At 53.5% G+C, this 14,526-nt stretch overlaps 8 protein-coding genes across 8 annotated transcripts; 3 read left to right on the forward strand and 5 right to left on the reverse strand.

Annotated features, from left to right (window-relative positions):
* The first annotated feature begins 19 nt into the window (after nt 1-19).
* BU26DRAFT_610510 (Glycosylphosphatidylinositol:protein transamidase, GAA1 component) lies at nt 20-2,262 on the forward strand. The gene is made up of 3 exons (XM_033836000.1): nt 20-38; nt 86-335; nt 390-2,262. Exons 1-3 carry the CDS (start codon nt 26-28, stop codon nt 2,026-2,028), a joined length of 1,902 nt encoding a protein of 633 aa, XP_033677157.1. The 5' UTR covers nt 20-25; the 3' UTR covers nt 2,029-2,262.
* BU26DRAFT_495542 (uncharacterized protein) lies at nt 2,261-3,868 on the reverse strand. The gene is made up of 3 exons (XM_033826223.1): nt 3,484-3,868; nt 3,196-3,431; nt 2,261-3,144 (listed from the first exon to the last, which is right to left on the reverse strand). The coding sequence occupies exons 1-3, from the start codon at nt 3,755-3,757 to the stop codon at nt 2,503-2,505; spliced, it is 1,152 nt and encodes a 383-aa protein (XP_033677158.1). The 5' UTR covers nt 3,758-3,868; the 3' UTR covers nt 2,261-2,502.
* Nucleotides 3,869-3,997: 129 nt separating this feature from the next.
* BU26DRAFT_468252 (NADH-ubiquinone oxidoreductase-like protein 40 kDa subunit) lies at nt 3,998-5,507 on the forward strand (the record flags this gene model as incomplete). Its single annotated transcript, XM_033825285.1, has 7 exons — nt 3,998-4,161; nt 4,214-4,227; nt 4,284-4,346; nt 4,401-4,495; nt 4,546-4,637; nt 4,686-5,322; nt 5,376-5,507. 7 exons carry the CDS (start codon nt 3,998-4,000, stop codon nt 5,472-5,474), a joined length of 1,164 nt encoding a protein of 387 aa, XP_033677159.1. The 3' UTR covers nt 5,475-5,507.
* Nucleotides 5,508-5,732: 225 nt separating this feature from the next.
* BU26DRAFT_397428 (uncharacterized protein) lies at nt 5,733-6,170 on the reverse strand (the record flags this gene model as incomplete). The annotated part of the gene is made up of 1 exon (XM_033822757.1): nt 5,733-6,170. A coding segment is annotated over one exon (438 nt), but the record flags the coding sequence as incomplete, so codon positions are not given.
* A 1,821-nt stretch (nt 6,171-7,991) lies between these two features.
* On the reverse strand, nt 7,992-8,390 carry BU26DRAFT_405911 (uncharacterized protein; the record flags this gene model as incomplete). Its single annotated transcript, XM_033822862.1, has 2 exons — nt 7,992-8,192; nt 8,259-8,390. Coding segments are annotated over 2 exons (333 nt in total), but the record flags the coding sequence as incomplete, so codon positions are not given.
* Nucleotides 8,391-9,147: 757 nt separating this feature from the next.
* On the reverse strand, nt 9,148-10,313 carry BU26DRAFT_524785 (uncharacterized protein). The gene is made up of 3 exons (XM_033830359.1): nt 10,140-10,313; nt 9,597-10,080; nt 9,148-9,538 (listed from the first exon to the last, which is right to left on the reverse strand). The coding sequence occupies exons 1-3, from the start codon at nt 10,265-10,267 to the stop codon at nt 9,305-9,307; spliced, it is 846 nt and encodes a 281-aa protein (XP_033677162.1). The 5' UTR covers nt 10,268-10,313; the 3' UTR covers nt 9,148-9,304.
* A 1,012-nt stretch (nt 10,314-11,325) lies between these two features.
* BU26DRAFT_468261 (uncharacterized protein) lies at nt 11,326-12,406 on the forward strand. The gene is made up of 2 exons (XM_033825286.1): nt 11,326-11,438; nt 11,492-12,406. Exons 1-2 carry the CDS (start codon nt 11,368-11,370, stop codon nt 12,117-12,119), a joined length of 699 nt encoding a protein of 232 aa, XP_033677163.1. The 5' UTR covers nt 11,326-11,367; the 3' UTR covers nt 12,120-12,406.
* A 709-nt stretch (nt 12,407-13,115) lies between these two features.
* On the reverse strand, nt 13,116-13,845 carry BU26DRAFT_167416 (uncharacterized protein). Its single transcript, XM_033820223.1, has 2 exons — nt 13,349-13,845; nt 13,116-13,297 (listed from the first exon to the last, which is right to left on the reverse strand). The coding sequence occupies exons 1-2, from the start codon at nt 13,678-13,680 to the stop codon at nt 13,168-13,170; spliced, it is 462 nt and encodes a 153-aa protein (XP_033677164.1). The 5' UTR covers nt 13,681-13,845; the 3' UTR covers nt 13,116-13,167.
* Nucleotides 13,846-14,526: the final 681 nt, after the last annotated feature.

The raw sequence follows: 14,526 nt of genomic DNA on the forward strand, positions 1-14,526 counted from the left end.
GACAACTTGGTGAGGGGAGGGCAGAATGGCGCTGTTGGGCGAGTAGCTCTTTGACGAGATTTCGGAGGGTGCTAACAGTGCGCAGCTACGATATTGGCGCTCCGCAGAGATGCCCGCATCCTCAAGCTACCGCCCTACCTGTCCGCGCTCTGCATCATTGTCGGCGTAGCATGGCTGCTCGTCCTGCCGCTCAACGAATACTCGCGCAATACATATGTCTCTGAAAATGCGCTACTACCGGGACAGGTGCACACGTATTTTACGGGGAGCGAGCATAATATCTTCAGGGCTTATAGACATGAGGTGGCTTTGTTGGTGGATAGCTCCGTGGAAGAGTACGTATGCAGCAGCAACGGGTGAGGAGAGCATTCGGGCTAATGGAGACATAGGAGGACCCAGAAGCTAGGTGATCTCTTGCGGGCAAGTAACCTCAAGGTAGCGACTCAGAATTACGAATACCACGCCGCAGGCCGCAACATCTCCAACAAAAATGTCTACGCGATCCTCCAAGGCCCCCGCGCCGACGCTACCGAAGCTGTCGTCCTCGTCGCAGCATGGAAGAACATGGACGGCGAAGTCAACTACTCCGGCGTCGCCTTAGTCCTCGCCCTCGCCCGCTACTTCAAGCGCTGGAGTCTCTGGAGCAAGGACATCATATTCCTCATCTCAGGCGATAGCACGAGCGGACCGCAGGCTTGGGTCGATGCATACCATGATCAGCATGACCCAAGACATGTGGAGAATCTGAAAATCAAGAGCGGAGCGCTGCAGGGCGCGGTGGCCGTGGATTACCCTGCTGGTCCTTGGGGTCATCGGTATGACAAGTTGCATATTGTGTACGATGGGGTCAATGGGCAGCTTCCTAACCTCGACCTCTTCAACACCGCCGTGTCGATAGCGTCAGGCCAGATGGGTATTGGATGCACACTCCAGCGCATGTGGAAGCACGACGACAGCTACCAGGAGCGACTACGAACCATGCTCCGAGGCATGCTCTCCCAGGGCCTAGGCCACGCCACCGGACCGCATAGCGCCTTCATTCCTTACCACGTCGACGCTATCACGCTGGTCACGGTGGGCGATGGATGGCACGATGAGATGAGCCTGGGACGCACCGTGGAGAGCCTATTTAGGAGTTTGAATAATCTGCTCGAGCACCTGCATCAGAGTTTCTTCTTCTACCTGCTGCTGCAGGCGAACCGCTTCGTCAGTATTGGGACGTATCTCCCTAGCGCCATGCTGATAGCGGCGAACTTCAGCATTACAGCTATTGCACTGTGGGTGCAAAGTGGACGACCAGCCACGCCTTCTGCGAATCCGATAGCCACCGAACCATCGTCTTCGGCCTCAAAATCCGAGAAAAATAAGGGGAAGGAAGCGGAAAAGTCGAAAGACGAAAAGAAGCCTTCGATGACGGTCGCCGAAAAAGACGGTGCAATAGCCTTGTTCCCAACAAAGGACTTAGAAATCACCGAACGCGCCCTCTTCCTCCCCCTAATCTTCGTGCTTACAACACACTTCCTGGGCCTCCTCCCACTCTACGTCTTCAACAACACTCCCGAACCCTACCTCGCCCATACATTCCTCGCAGTCTCCAACATCACCTCTGTCCTCCCTCTTGGCGCCGCGTACCTCCTGCGCCAGTTCAAACGCCCCACGGCTCAGGAAATGACGCTTATACAGTGCTTCAGTGTATTGTTTTTGGGCATGTTTCTGTCTGCGCTGGCGACGCTCAACTTCTCCCTAGCCTTTATTATTGGCATCTTATCCTGCCCTTTGTCTTTCGTGCGGACGTCGAAGAATAAGATTCTCGGCACGGTTATGTACGCTGTCCTAGCGTTGCTAAACCCGGTCATGGTCATCCAAGCTGCGACGTGGTTCTTTGGACACGGCGTGGTGGAGATCCTGGTCAAAGCGGCGGAGGGATGGCATGTCTGGGGCCTATGGACGCAAGTTGTGGTCTGGCTTGTTTGGTGGCCAGCGTGGTTTGCCGGCAGCGTGGTCGTTGCCGGTGGGCTCTTTGCATGACCATGTGCCTGGATGAAAGCTATAGATTGGGCTTCGCGAAGTTGTATTGTATGACACCTCGTAGAGCTTTATGAGCATTGAAGACATCGAGGCTACCAGAATACAGAAAGGTGCCCATTTTGACTTCTTATGGGACTCTGAAGCGTTACAGGAGCATAGCTCTCCTAGCTATATTTAAAGTTGATAGGGTCTTGAATCCCTGCAAAGGCACGCGTCTCTCTTCGCAGACCAGGGACATTTCACGTGAGCGGGTGGAGTTAGCATACAATTAAGGCCTTCATAAATTTCGTATTCCGTCCGCCTGGCCTTCTATAGTGTGTGTAGCCGGCCGTGCTAGACTCTATGATTACATCTTGACGGCTATGGCTATGGCTCGCATCTGTTCGCTAGCCCCCATAGCGCCTACCATCAACGGGACGCGCTGAGCGAGTCCTTCGCTAACTCTTTTCCTCCGCTGCAATAGAGAGACACTGCTCACGCGGCCCAGACATCCTTTCCAACCCCCTCAATCCAGTTCCCAAGCTGGTTGACACTCGCATCCCATTCCCTCAACCGCGTTCGCATACTCTCGATTTGCTTCATATCCAGCACCTTGGGCTGCACCCAGTTGATCCGCGCGATCTCTGCGACCTGATCGATGGTACCGCGTAACAGGCCCAAACTCAGCGCCTTCATGATGAGATGCTCAATCTCGTTCGGCTGCACCTTGGTCTCCTCCGAAATCGTCTGGAAAGTCATCGCGCGATCGTGCGGTGGCCGGCGGAACACGGTCTCTGTGAGCGCAGATAGCGAGATCTTCTGATAGAGGAAGGTCTGATGTTCCTTGAGGAGGGGCACCTTCGAGATGTTGCCTGCGAGGACGTCGTAGGCGATGAGGTCGCCACGGTTGAAGGCGAAAAGAAGATCACGCAGCCAGGCGTGCGGTGTGTTGACGAGCGAGTCGAGGATAGGGTGGAGTAGCAGCTCACCGAAGTTGTAGATAGAGTCGGAGACGAGGGCGGCGATGCTGAGGTCGTAAGCGCGGGCTTGACGCTCACGGAGGTCGAGGTCGGCCAGGTCGATGCAGGCGAGGAAGAGGAGCGCGTTCTTGTAGTAGGCGGCGAACTCGTGCTTGGCCTGGGAACCTTCAATACTGCGAACTAAGTAGGGTGGAGAAGGTTATGGTACCTTGTAGTATTCCGCGCTTGCCCGGTAGAAGGACGCATGCACAACCGTCTCTACCGAATCAAAGCCCTCGAGTATCTGCTCACACTCGTCCAGCTTCTTCCGCGCTCCGTCATAGTCTGATAACCGCAACTGGATGCTTGCTACGGCGACTGTGGCGTAGACATAGGCGTCTTGCGAGGCGGGCTTGTTGACCCTCTTCGCCAAGTCGTCGACGAACTTGAGGCGCTCTTTCTCATCTGCAACAGTCAGCCTGAAGCGCTTAGCCACCTTTACTGTTAAGAAGCCTACCTCTATACTGAGTCGCGGCATTCAGGCCCAGCGTCACGAGCTTGAGCTGGTTGATCTTGTTGGCGAAGCTCTTAATAAAGGTCTCGAAGAGCGGTATCCGCTGCTTTGCGCTCTCTGGGTGCTCGAAGTACTCGATCAGCTTATCCGTCAGCTCGTGCCATAGCTTTCGCTCCCAGTAGTCCTCGAAGTGGATGAAGTATTCCTGCAGCTCCTCCGGTGCCTGGTCGCGCAGGTCGCCGAGCAGGTTCGGAATCGTGTCTGTGTCCATGGCCATGGTTGCGGTTGGCGCCTACAATGTGATTGCTGCTTGGAGACGTCCGCGTCCAGGTTGGAGAGGCTGATAGAGCGCGGAGTAAGAGGTGAGGCAGTGTATGTAATTCACAGCGGCGGGATGTTCAGAGCTTCGGCCATCGCTCTTGGCAGATCTTCGGCTAATCTAGCTCCGCCGTCCCGACGTCGCTTCAAGCTTCACGGGCTACATGCCACCTCCTGCCAGCCATTGAACGCCGCAACCATGGCCTCGCCACTCCGCTGTGCTCGCCCTGGGGCGGCATTGACGGCCCAGTTACCCTCCTCGATGCGCGTGTCCAACCTCCCCGCGATTTGCCGGCGTTATCTAAATCAGGATGTTCGCATAACGAGGACCGGGAAGCCTATTCTGACCGTGTCGGGCGGGAGGTATGTTCATTGAGGACTTGAAATTGCGTAATAGGGCTGATTGGAGCTACAGATCTTCCCTTGGGGGTACTTCACTTCCCCGCTCCGCCGAACGAAAACCCCCGCTCACGATTCTAATACAGGTTACACCGCGACCGTCTTTGGAGCCACTGGTTTCTTGGGAAGATACATCGTGAACCGGCTAGGTATGTGGCAGCGACGGCAGAAGGGAAAACTTGCGCTGATGGCTCCTTGAATAGCTCGATCGGGATGCACGGTAGTCGTTCCATTCCGGGAAGAGATGGCGAAGCGCCATCTCAAGGTTGCTGGTGACCTGGGAAGAGTCGTATTCTTGGTACGGCGAGGTGTAGAAAACGATGGATAGTCTGGTTCTGACCTGCGCAGGAATTCGATCTTCGCAACACCGCATCCATTGAGGAGAGCGTTCGGCATTCCGACATCGTCTACAACTTGATCGGGCGTGATTACCCGACAAAGTGCGTCTCCTATTAGCTTTTGCATCACCGTGATTTTGACGATTTCAGGAACTTTGATCTGGAGGACGTGCACGAGGAGGGCACAGAGCGCATCGCTGAAGCCGTAGCGAAATACGACATCGACCGCTACGTCCACGTTTCATCGCACAGCGCGAGCCTCGATTCGGCCTCAGAATTCTACCGGACCAAGGCCAAGGGTGAGCAAGTAGCCCGCAACATTTACCCCGAAACCACCATTGTCCGTCCGGCGCCCATGTTCGGCTTTGAGGACCGCCTGCTTAATAGGCTTGCCAACCCCTCCAACGTCATCACCACCAACTGGATGCAAGAAAGTTTCTGGCCCGTCCACGCGATTGATGTTGGCATGGCGTTGGAGAGAATGCTGCACGATGATACGACAGCCGCCGAGACCTTCGAGCTCTACGGTCCGACCAACTACACCATGGCCGAGATCAACGAGCTGGTTAGCAAGGAAATTATGAAGCAGAGGCGCCATATCAATATTCCGAAACGGTTAGCGGTTCCCCTAGCGAAATACCTAAACAAATTCCTGTGGTGGACGACGATTTCTCCCGACCAAATTGAGAGGGAGTTCATCGACCAGACGTTCGATCCAAATGCGAAGACATTCAAGGACTTGGACATTGAGCCTGTGGATCTTCGGAGCATGACGTATGAGTATCTGGTAGGTTCCTGCGAAGTGCCTTTCAGAGGAATGGTAGCTGACTATGAGTGCAGAAAGGATACCGTAGCGCCCAGTACTACGATCTGCCGCCCATGACCGAGCGCGAGAAGCGGGAGGAAAAGAAATACTTGCATGTCATTGATGACCAGTAGAGGCGCACGGGGACTAAAGCGGAAGAAAGCTGTGTATATATTTCCCCACATGTATTGCAGCCAAGCGGATCTGTAGAATCCAAGTCTTTTCTTTTGTGCGATGCGTCTTTGTTGCTTGTGTGTCTTACTGCCCGGAGTAAGTATTGCTTCGGTTCGAACATGAAAGGTAAGCCTCCGCGCTGGTTCATGGAATTTAAAATTAACATAACTAATAGTGTCAGGAGTAGCGGGTGGCACCACCCTTGTCCTACAGCAAGGTACATAATAGTCAGCCACGAACTCACGGTTCTTGATAAGGTTATCCAACCTAACCCAGTCCGGCTCCGCTTGCCAGGCCCAGAAGTCCACCATTAACTTGCGCGCCGGCGAGCTGCTTCCGGTGCCCTTGTACAGTATGCATATAGCCCTGTTGCTCGGCCAATGGCGCTCGTTGTTGATGAAGACTTCCAGGACTGCGTTTTGGAATTTCGAGTCCATAAGTTTCTCTCCGAGGACATAGCATTGAGCTAAGAGTTCGTCATTGATTGCTTCCTCGTCTTGGCCATCGCTCCGGGCATGAGTGTATGTCTCAAGAGGGACTTGCTTGGTGTATAGCCACTGTAGGTAGGCTTTGAAAACAGTGGGCTCTTCATCGGATAAGTCCACGGGTCGTGGCTCTTCACCCATCCACTCCATTTTTACGGCCACCTGAAGGAAGTTTGAGCTGCCGCAAAGGACTCCTTTGTGAACGTGGAATATTCTCCCTTCCGTTGTACTGGACGTATTAGGCGAGAGCTGCCTTCCGACTTTGACGGCGATGATATCGCTAGTGACACTACGAGCGTTAGCGCGAAATTGCTTTAAAGGGGACAACTCGGCGACGTACTCTAGGAGGTCCGCGGAGAGTTTGCAAGTCTTTGGGATGAAGACGGGTTCCGGCGACGAAGAGGGATGTGTCATGTTGGGCCAGTTGCGTGGATCGGCTCACCACGTTACGATAGTTGTGGTCAACGGTCTGCCAGCAGGGCACCGAAAGCAATTTATAGGCATTAGGGGCTCGTTAGAGCGGGTGTCAGGTGAATGCCTCGACCTTGTTACAGAGTAATGACTGGAAAGAGGGACTTGTCTACTTAGAATAAAGCGAGTTTCACCAAATCCATTATACCATGCTTTCTTATTGACATCAATCCGAAGTTCTCTCAGAAGTGCTAGATCTAGTATGATCTTTCTCGCTGGTGCGGCTATGTTCTAGGAACAGTATACGGCCCCAGACCCGAGCCCATGGCTTGAACACCAGGACTTTCCGCTGCTCAAGCAAACCCTTGAGAAGGCTATGCTTCGCTTTGCTCCAAACAATGATATAGATGAACAGACAGTGTACTAGAGGTCCGCCTAATATCTCCATATATAGAATCTCGACATCACCACGGGCGGGAGCAGTGGGAACCTTCGCGTAGTATCCTGTCATGGCGTCGAAGTCTGCTTGCTAGAAGAATGGATCCTTTATATGGTGGCTAGAGACGTACGCAATCGCAAAATGCAAACCCTAGTTATTTAGACTTTGAGAGACTTCTCTTGATTGTGTTCCCGTATAACTAGCCTAAGTAGGTACGTATCAAACTCCTCGCGTGGTGTGTCAATCTCTGTCGGCCTACCATCTTTCTCGCTCGCCACCTTCTTCTAGAAGAACTTCGACTCTGACGACAGAGGATGCCTGTCCGACCGTAGAACGTCATTTCGGCAACTTTGCTCTCTATTATTCTCGGCGTAAACCCGCATCATCAGCTCTGCAAGCAATGCGTACAATTGTATTTCCGCGCAACTTATTCATGAAACTCATCTATTACTTTTGCGTGCAGCTCTCACGCACGCTTTTTGGGTGGTGGCATCTTTACAGACCATGTGCGTCTTCTAGGAAACAATGGCGAGTGTTCGCAAAGGTCGAAGCGGATAGAAGTTGTATTGCGGCAATCAAGGCGTGTATCTCGGGCCTGGCCTGTTTGAGAGTGAATGACGCGAACCAGGGATTGCTCTATTCCGAAAACAGGTGGCGCCTCAACGGTTGCATTCGACCTTCCGCTTCACGCTTCAAAGACGTCGCACAAAAAATTGCTCAAGCTTTATGAAAACCCTTATCCAGGTTCCCTTCTCAGGAACACGAGTGATGTTGAGGGCTACCAAGACGGGCTACGTCAAGTATGTGAGTATCCCATTCAGATCATCTGATTCCCATAGTCCCAGCGCTGCGTCTCAAGGCCCAATACAGAACCGCTCAGTCTGAGCTATGATGCGCATACTGCCCATTCTTTGGACCTCCTCGTACTTCTTTTTTCTAGTGCGTTATGAAGTTTCCGTTTCACGATCTCGAACCTCGATGACGTGATAAGTTTCCGGGCTCTTGATCCATGGTCTAGCTTTTGGGTCCGGTGCCGCACGTTGCCTGAGCAAGGCGGGCACCAGAGCGGCCACAAAGTCCGTATGTATGTCCTCGCAAAGATCGTCATGCTCCGCAACCCAGCTCTCGTTTCCCGCCCAAGTCCAGAAGTCCACCAGAACTTTTCGCGCCGGAGATGACTTAGTCGTTCCTTGGAAGATTATTCGAGTGAATCCAGAGCTTGGGTACAGATCTTCTCGCATTGCACGGTCAAGAATCGCGTCCATCACAGCGTTCTGGAACGCCACATCCATCAACTTCTCCCCCAGGACATAGCATCGAGCCAGGTGCAAGCCGTCAATCTGCTGCTTTTCCTCGCCACTCTTTATCTCCCCTTCGTTGTCGGAATCGGAGCTGACGTGGGTCCCTACAGCAACCTTCTTGGTGTACAGCCATTGCATGTAGGCCTTGAATACGGCGGGATCCACGTCGGTCAATTGGACAAGCTTCGGACTCGGGCCCGTCCACTCCGGCTTGGAGGCCGCTCGGAAGAACTCGGAACGCTTGTTGACGACCTTCTCATGGACGTAGAACGTTTCTTCCTTGACGAACTCGGAGAGCAGGGCAGATCCAACGATGACGGTGATGGTCTCGCCGGTTAGACTATACGGTCAATAACGTGTGCAAATGTCGGTGAGTGACTCACTCAGGGAGGTCATCCGTATGTGCGCTATTCGTGGGTAATCTTGGGCGCTTCGTTGGCGGAAAGCCTGCCATTGGGATGTTGCTGGACGAGGAATTGGCACAGGCCTCAAACGCGTCCTTAGACTTGCGGGAGGTAGCCATACGCTTGTGGTGGTTGCTGCGAATTGTGCGCTTGGAGACGGCGTCGAAGGCAAGGGCGCTAATCAAACCACGCCGTGTTTGGCGTCTAATTTCCACCTTCACCATCACTTTCACCATCACTCCATGTCGGCTGCAAATTAGACTCAGAAGGCCTCGAAGAGATTAGCACTCTTGACTACCTAGGTGCACATGTCAGCGTCAGAAAAGAACCTTGGAAGCTTCCCGCGTGCCACAAAGCCCACGCGTGTAAACTGCCGCAGCCCGCAAGCAAAGACGGAAGGCGCGTGGGGGTCACCCCAATTGGGATTAGTGGCCGACTTCCACCTTCGCCCTCAACCAAAGAGGGAACGCTTTAAGCATCAAGAAGTGACTCGAGCACTTGCGACGCGCCGGTGACCCTTGAGAAAGGTGTTGAGTGTTTGGAGATGATCACCCGGTGGGTTATTTAGAGGCTTACGGCACGAAGGCGGTGGTTGAGAATTTCCGATGGACTGTGAATTGATGCTTCACCCTCGCCTGCTTTATCACACCCGACAACCGCCTGAGAGACGGTTTCCCCATCGGACGAATAACGCCTCCGAACCTCTTTCCATGCTACAGTTTCCTCTTACCTCGTGAGACAGCCCTAACCTCAACCCTGCTTCCGAGTCCCAGCCACGTACATGACCGCATCCTGCTTCTTGACCTCACCCTTGATACCATAATAGCCAACATGATAAGACTCAGGTCTCTCAACCCATGGTCGTACACCCGCCGGCCTCGGTCGTGCAGTCAACAATGCTTCCAACAGGTCATCGATGAAGTCCTTATGCGCTTTGCTAGTCGTCTTGTGGACCTCCGCCTTCGTTCCAGAACCTGCCCAAACCTGGTATGAGCAATTAGCGATCCATTGCAGATGTTGTCCCCAGAGTAGCCCCACGTACCATGAGATCCACCATAAGGCGCCGCGCTGGGGAATCCTCCGCCGTCCCGTTGTAGACGACGTTGATAATCGGATAATTCGGAACCACTTTCTGCTCGATGCAGTATGCGATCATGGCGTCGATGATTCTGTCCTGGAACACGGAATCTCCGACACACTCACCAAGCACGTATGCCTGCATCAGGCGACGGCCCTTTCCGTACTTGCCGAAAGTCGGGTTCAGCTCATTGTAGTACAGATACTGTACATACGTCTTGAACGCCGCCGGGTCTTGATCGGGCAGATAGATGGTTGGCGCGTGTCCGTATTCCGCTGTGGCAGGGTCATCCTGGAGAAGAGCGCGGAAGTACTTGGAGTGGGCGCGGAGAAGGCTGCTATGGACGTGAAACGTCTCGTTAGGAGCCGCAATGAAGGTCACATTTCCGTCGTCGTTGACCTGGCGCAGCAGTCCGCCAACTTGGATGACAACAAGAGGTCCCGAGATGCTTCATTATCAGCATGACCCTCCCTAAACAGCGCGACGGTCGTGGGCTTTCACACTTACGCTGGCCATTTGACAGTGGATTCGACGGCGGATTCGCCGAGCGCTGACATACGGAGGCGCTTCGCTGGGGGCGGTGCGGAGGGCGGCGACGAAGGGGACATGCGCAGAAGTGACAACAGTCGCGCCATGTTGAGGCTCGTGGGGAAAGTGATTCGTGGGAAGAGGGTCCGTGAGAAGGCAGCCTACAGACGCAGCAGACCGCGGGCAGGTGAAAGCGCACTGGCCAAGATAGTTACGCGCTAGTCGGGTATGGACGAGTCGCATGCCCAAGTGGATTGCATGCACGTGACGCCCGGGGTACCTTCAAGGGCGGGACGCGAATTGAACAGCTTCTTGGCAGCAATATTTCCATGTTGGCATCTCTTCCTGATGTGCGTCCCGAGCTCCTTCTGGCGTCCATTCCGCATAGCTGGCTGGCTGCTAGAGCGCTGAGACGCGGCACGCTCTCGTCTGCGGGGCACCGAACGTGGCGGCAGGCATTTGCAACCATCGGGGATCGAAGAGGAAGATTCCACGTACATCAGGAATTGTTACTAATTGAAGACCACTGGGATTGGTTCTCTACTATTGGAAGATAGAAGACTGAGGCGTCTTTGGTGGTGAACCGCAACCCACGGACAACGTCCGAAGAGGGCGATTTCTGTCTTTCACAGCGCACAATCGGCATTTGTTTCGCCATGAAGAAGAGCGAGAGGCTTCGAAGTTCTGGGACGGCTACGTAGTGGGGATGTTCGTCCGCGACTGACCGCAGCTGGGTTTGGCCATGGTAATTGCTCCAGCATCCGAAGGGCGTAGAGGGAGATGAAGATAGCAGCAGAAAGTAGTTACCAGGCCCGTATCCAGCATTGAGATCACTGAGCGTGAAAGTGCTTCTATCTTGTCCACGTATCAATCGTCATATATTTGAGGGTTCCCACACGTTTCTAGGTCGTGTGCCATTCGAACACGGGCATGATCTCCAAACAGCGAAGAATGCCTGCGTGGGATGTAAGGGCAGCATTCAATGAGTAGGAAAGCCACTGGCGGTGAGGTACACAGGAGGTAGATGAGCAAAAGCAGAAGAGGGATGAAGAAGACGGTGGACCCCGGGCCAAGCGTCGCGAGGAAGGCGCGCCAGCGACCAAAGAGGAAAGGCTCGCCGGTTTCATCCCCGTCTCGCCTGGACCACACCTGACATCAAGGCCGACACCTCTTTCACGCCAGCACCAATATACGCCGACATCCAGCAATGGCTTCGCCGGGCTCGACGAGTGCGCCCTCTGTGCGAGATGTTCGCGCACTCAGGAGTGAGGCAACGGAGTAAGTCGAAACATGCTTACAACTCAGTTTAGCATGCGTCTTACCGCTCTCAGTTTCGTGCACTCGGTTATCAAAGTCGTCGTAGGACCACATGATGCGTCGCGAACATTCTTCGTGCATGAGAAGCTGGTGGTGGAGCGCGCGCCCTTCTTCGAAAGAGCTCTGAACGGGCAGTGGAAGGAGTCGGACGACAAGCTCGTGGAACTGCCTGATGACGACCCGGACGTCTTTTTCCTCTATTTACAGCTCCTGTACACGACCAAGCTTCACACAAGATCGAACGAGCCGAACAAGACGTCGCGAGAATACAAGAGGCTTGTCAAGCTTTACGTCTTGGCCGAGAAGCTTCAAGATGTCCAAACGAGGAACATCGTAATCGAAGCTATGATAGCGAAGACTCGTGATGAGGAAAGCTTCCCTCCCTCGTCCATTCATCTGATTTATGATGGTACGCCTGAAGGAAGCCCGCTTCGAAAGCTCGTCGTGGATTTGTTCACTGATTTTGCACTGCCGGTGGATATCCAGAGAATCCAGAGAATCAAGGCGAGGGAGAGAATGCCACCACAAGACTTCTTTCTCGATCTGTTGCTGGAATTTTCGCAACGGAGACCTAAGCCTTCTGGGGAGACGATCTTTACTTGTGATCCGACAAAGTACCATGTGAAAGAGCCGGATGCTTAAGACCAAGACTGGTGAAAGAATTGATCAGTAAGATAATGGAACCATTGTGGTTGCCTATACGCCTCCCACTCACCCGGACCGTGTGAAAAAGGCGAAGGCAAAGGAGGTCGAGATCAAGATCAAGACACGCGATTTCATCAACGCTGCTAAGAAAGGCTTAGCCGAGATGCTAGGCATGGGTAGTCCACCACAGTTCATGGAGCACATCGGAGCGCGGGTGCAGAAAGGGAGGGAGGCGCTCCGGAGGTTGATGTGCGGTAAATGGCGTGAGTGAGTGGCACCGAGAGCAAATGCTCGACGAATACTTCATTGCGATGGCTAGTCCTAGAGGCTTTCACCCCATTTGGCTTCATTGTAATGCTAAACATGAAGGTGAACTGTAGGCGTATTGCTCAGCATCTATGACTAATTATAAGCTGCGTCAAAACCCCTGGATTATCAACGCTCAGTTTCATTTCACCGATCTCTTGCTCACGTCATTGGACCCTGATACCCTTCGCATGATGGTAACCGCACATTTTGCTTACATCCTCCTTCCACGCTCATTCTTTCAGGTGATTGACATCAACGCTACGGGCATCATCACCGAGGCGTGCATTGAGTTACAGTGCGGTCAAGAGCTGCTATGCTGCGTAAGGGTCACTTCGCAGGCGTTCAATGGATGTTACGACGTGGGTGGCGGATAGGGTATTAGATCCCGGCTTGCTGATCTACGAAGTATTCGTCAAGAATCAAACTAGCTCTTGAACAGCCAGTTGAGACGCGGATGTGGCCAATCCATGTACTACTCCAGCAACCCCTCCGACCCACACCACGCCACACCTACCACCCGTTTACCAGGAAAGAAGCAATCAATTCTCGTTAAGAAATCTATTCCTACCGTACTCCCGAATATGCTGAACGAAGTGCAAAATGCGATAATCCACTATGGACAAAGAATCTAGAAGAAAGTATCCCAGCATTGACTGGCCAGTAACCGAACAAGCAGAAGCCATCTGCCGCGCTCAATCATGTCCGACCAACCACCATCCGTAAAGCCCAATAACCTTTAGACTTTCTTGTTCGACCACTCCTTCTTCTTATCCTTGCAGAACTGCAGCGCATCCTTGTGGCCCTGGTCCACCGTTCCACCAGCAGACTTGCAAGCATTATTCGCCTTCTTGCGGTTCGATACACACCTACCTCTCATTAGCCTCGCATACCCTTCTCCCATGCCTAGGTATACTTACATCTCATAGCCCTCGACGCAAGCCTTCTTGACGCGCTCCTTGACCTGCTTGTTCTTGGAGCTGATAAAGTCGGCAGGCTTGCACATGCGCTCGCCCGTATGCGCCTTAACGGTCGCCTCGCTCATCTTCCGCATCTCCTCGTTGTACTTCTCCAGGTCATCTGGGTCGGTGGGGATGGGGGCATTGCAGGTGGCTTCGCGGGGGAAGGCGACGATATTTGCGGTCACGGGGGTGGAGAGCTCGACGGCTCCGGCTGGGGTAGCTGTTGGAGCGGCGGCGACGAGGGAGGGGATAGCCAGGAAAATGGCGGCGAGTGCTGGGCTGAGCTTCATGGTTCAGAAATGAAGGGAGTGTGATCAGTAAGGATCGTATAAAATAGTGATAAAAAGCGAGTGGGCTTTCCAGGAAAGATTGAAGAGAAGGCTGTGGATGCTGGTGATGGTGGAGTACGGGGCAATCTCCTCCTCATTATATACTCCAAAGCCTTCTCCCAGTCTTTTCTTCCACGCACAGAAGCCATCATCGCTGGTGCTGAGTACGGAGATGAGGATGTTCGTTTCGCGATGGACGAAACATTCGATCCACTGGTCCATCCTGCTTACCTCCGATAGACTTTCCACTTGGCTACTACAAAGGTTGAATGATGCGCATGCCGAGTGCCACTCATCGGTTAGAGCGTTGCTTAGAAGCATGCCATCGGAGTGGGCCATCCACTTTCTTTTGGGAGTGCAATGACCGCATGCCTTCACGCGTCACTGTATAAAGTGCCGGCAGACGGCAATCCGGCCGTAGGACACGAAGTGTGGAGACGGAATCGGACTTCGATGTTCTGAAAGTGAGAGCGCCCGTAGCCGAACATAGAAGATGCGAAGCATGCTCACTCTGGACTAGGAAACAATTACCAGATGAAACATGTCGAAATTGAATGCTGACGGTGACGTTGCGGAGAGTTGAAGCTTATGACGCCTATGAGCTTATTAAAACACGGTGCATGTGGGGCTGAGTACACCGGTCGCATCCTTGCATGCCGATGCGCACGGTCCAGGGGTGGCGGAGCTTCCACGTGCTCTCAACATCCTCCCGCGAACTGGAATGCAGAGCTCTTTTTTATGAAGCTCTTCTTTCTGTAGCTGTCAAATTCCACCCACAGAGAGAAACCACCTTACGGCCAGCCCCCA

The sequence above is a fragment of the Trematosphaeria pertusa genome, assembly GCF_010094035.1.
Source record: "Trematosphaeria pertusa strain CBS 122368 unplaced genomic scaffold BU26scaffold_21, whole genome shotgun sequence".
In the NCBI taxonomy this organism is placed as follows: domain Eukaryota; kingdom Fungi; phylum Ascomycota; class Dothideomycetes; order Pleosporales; family Trematosphaeriaceae; genus Trematosphaeria; species Trematosphaeria pertusa.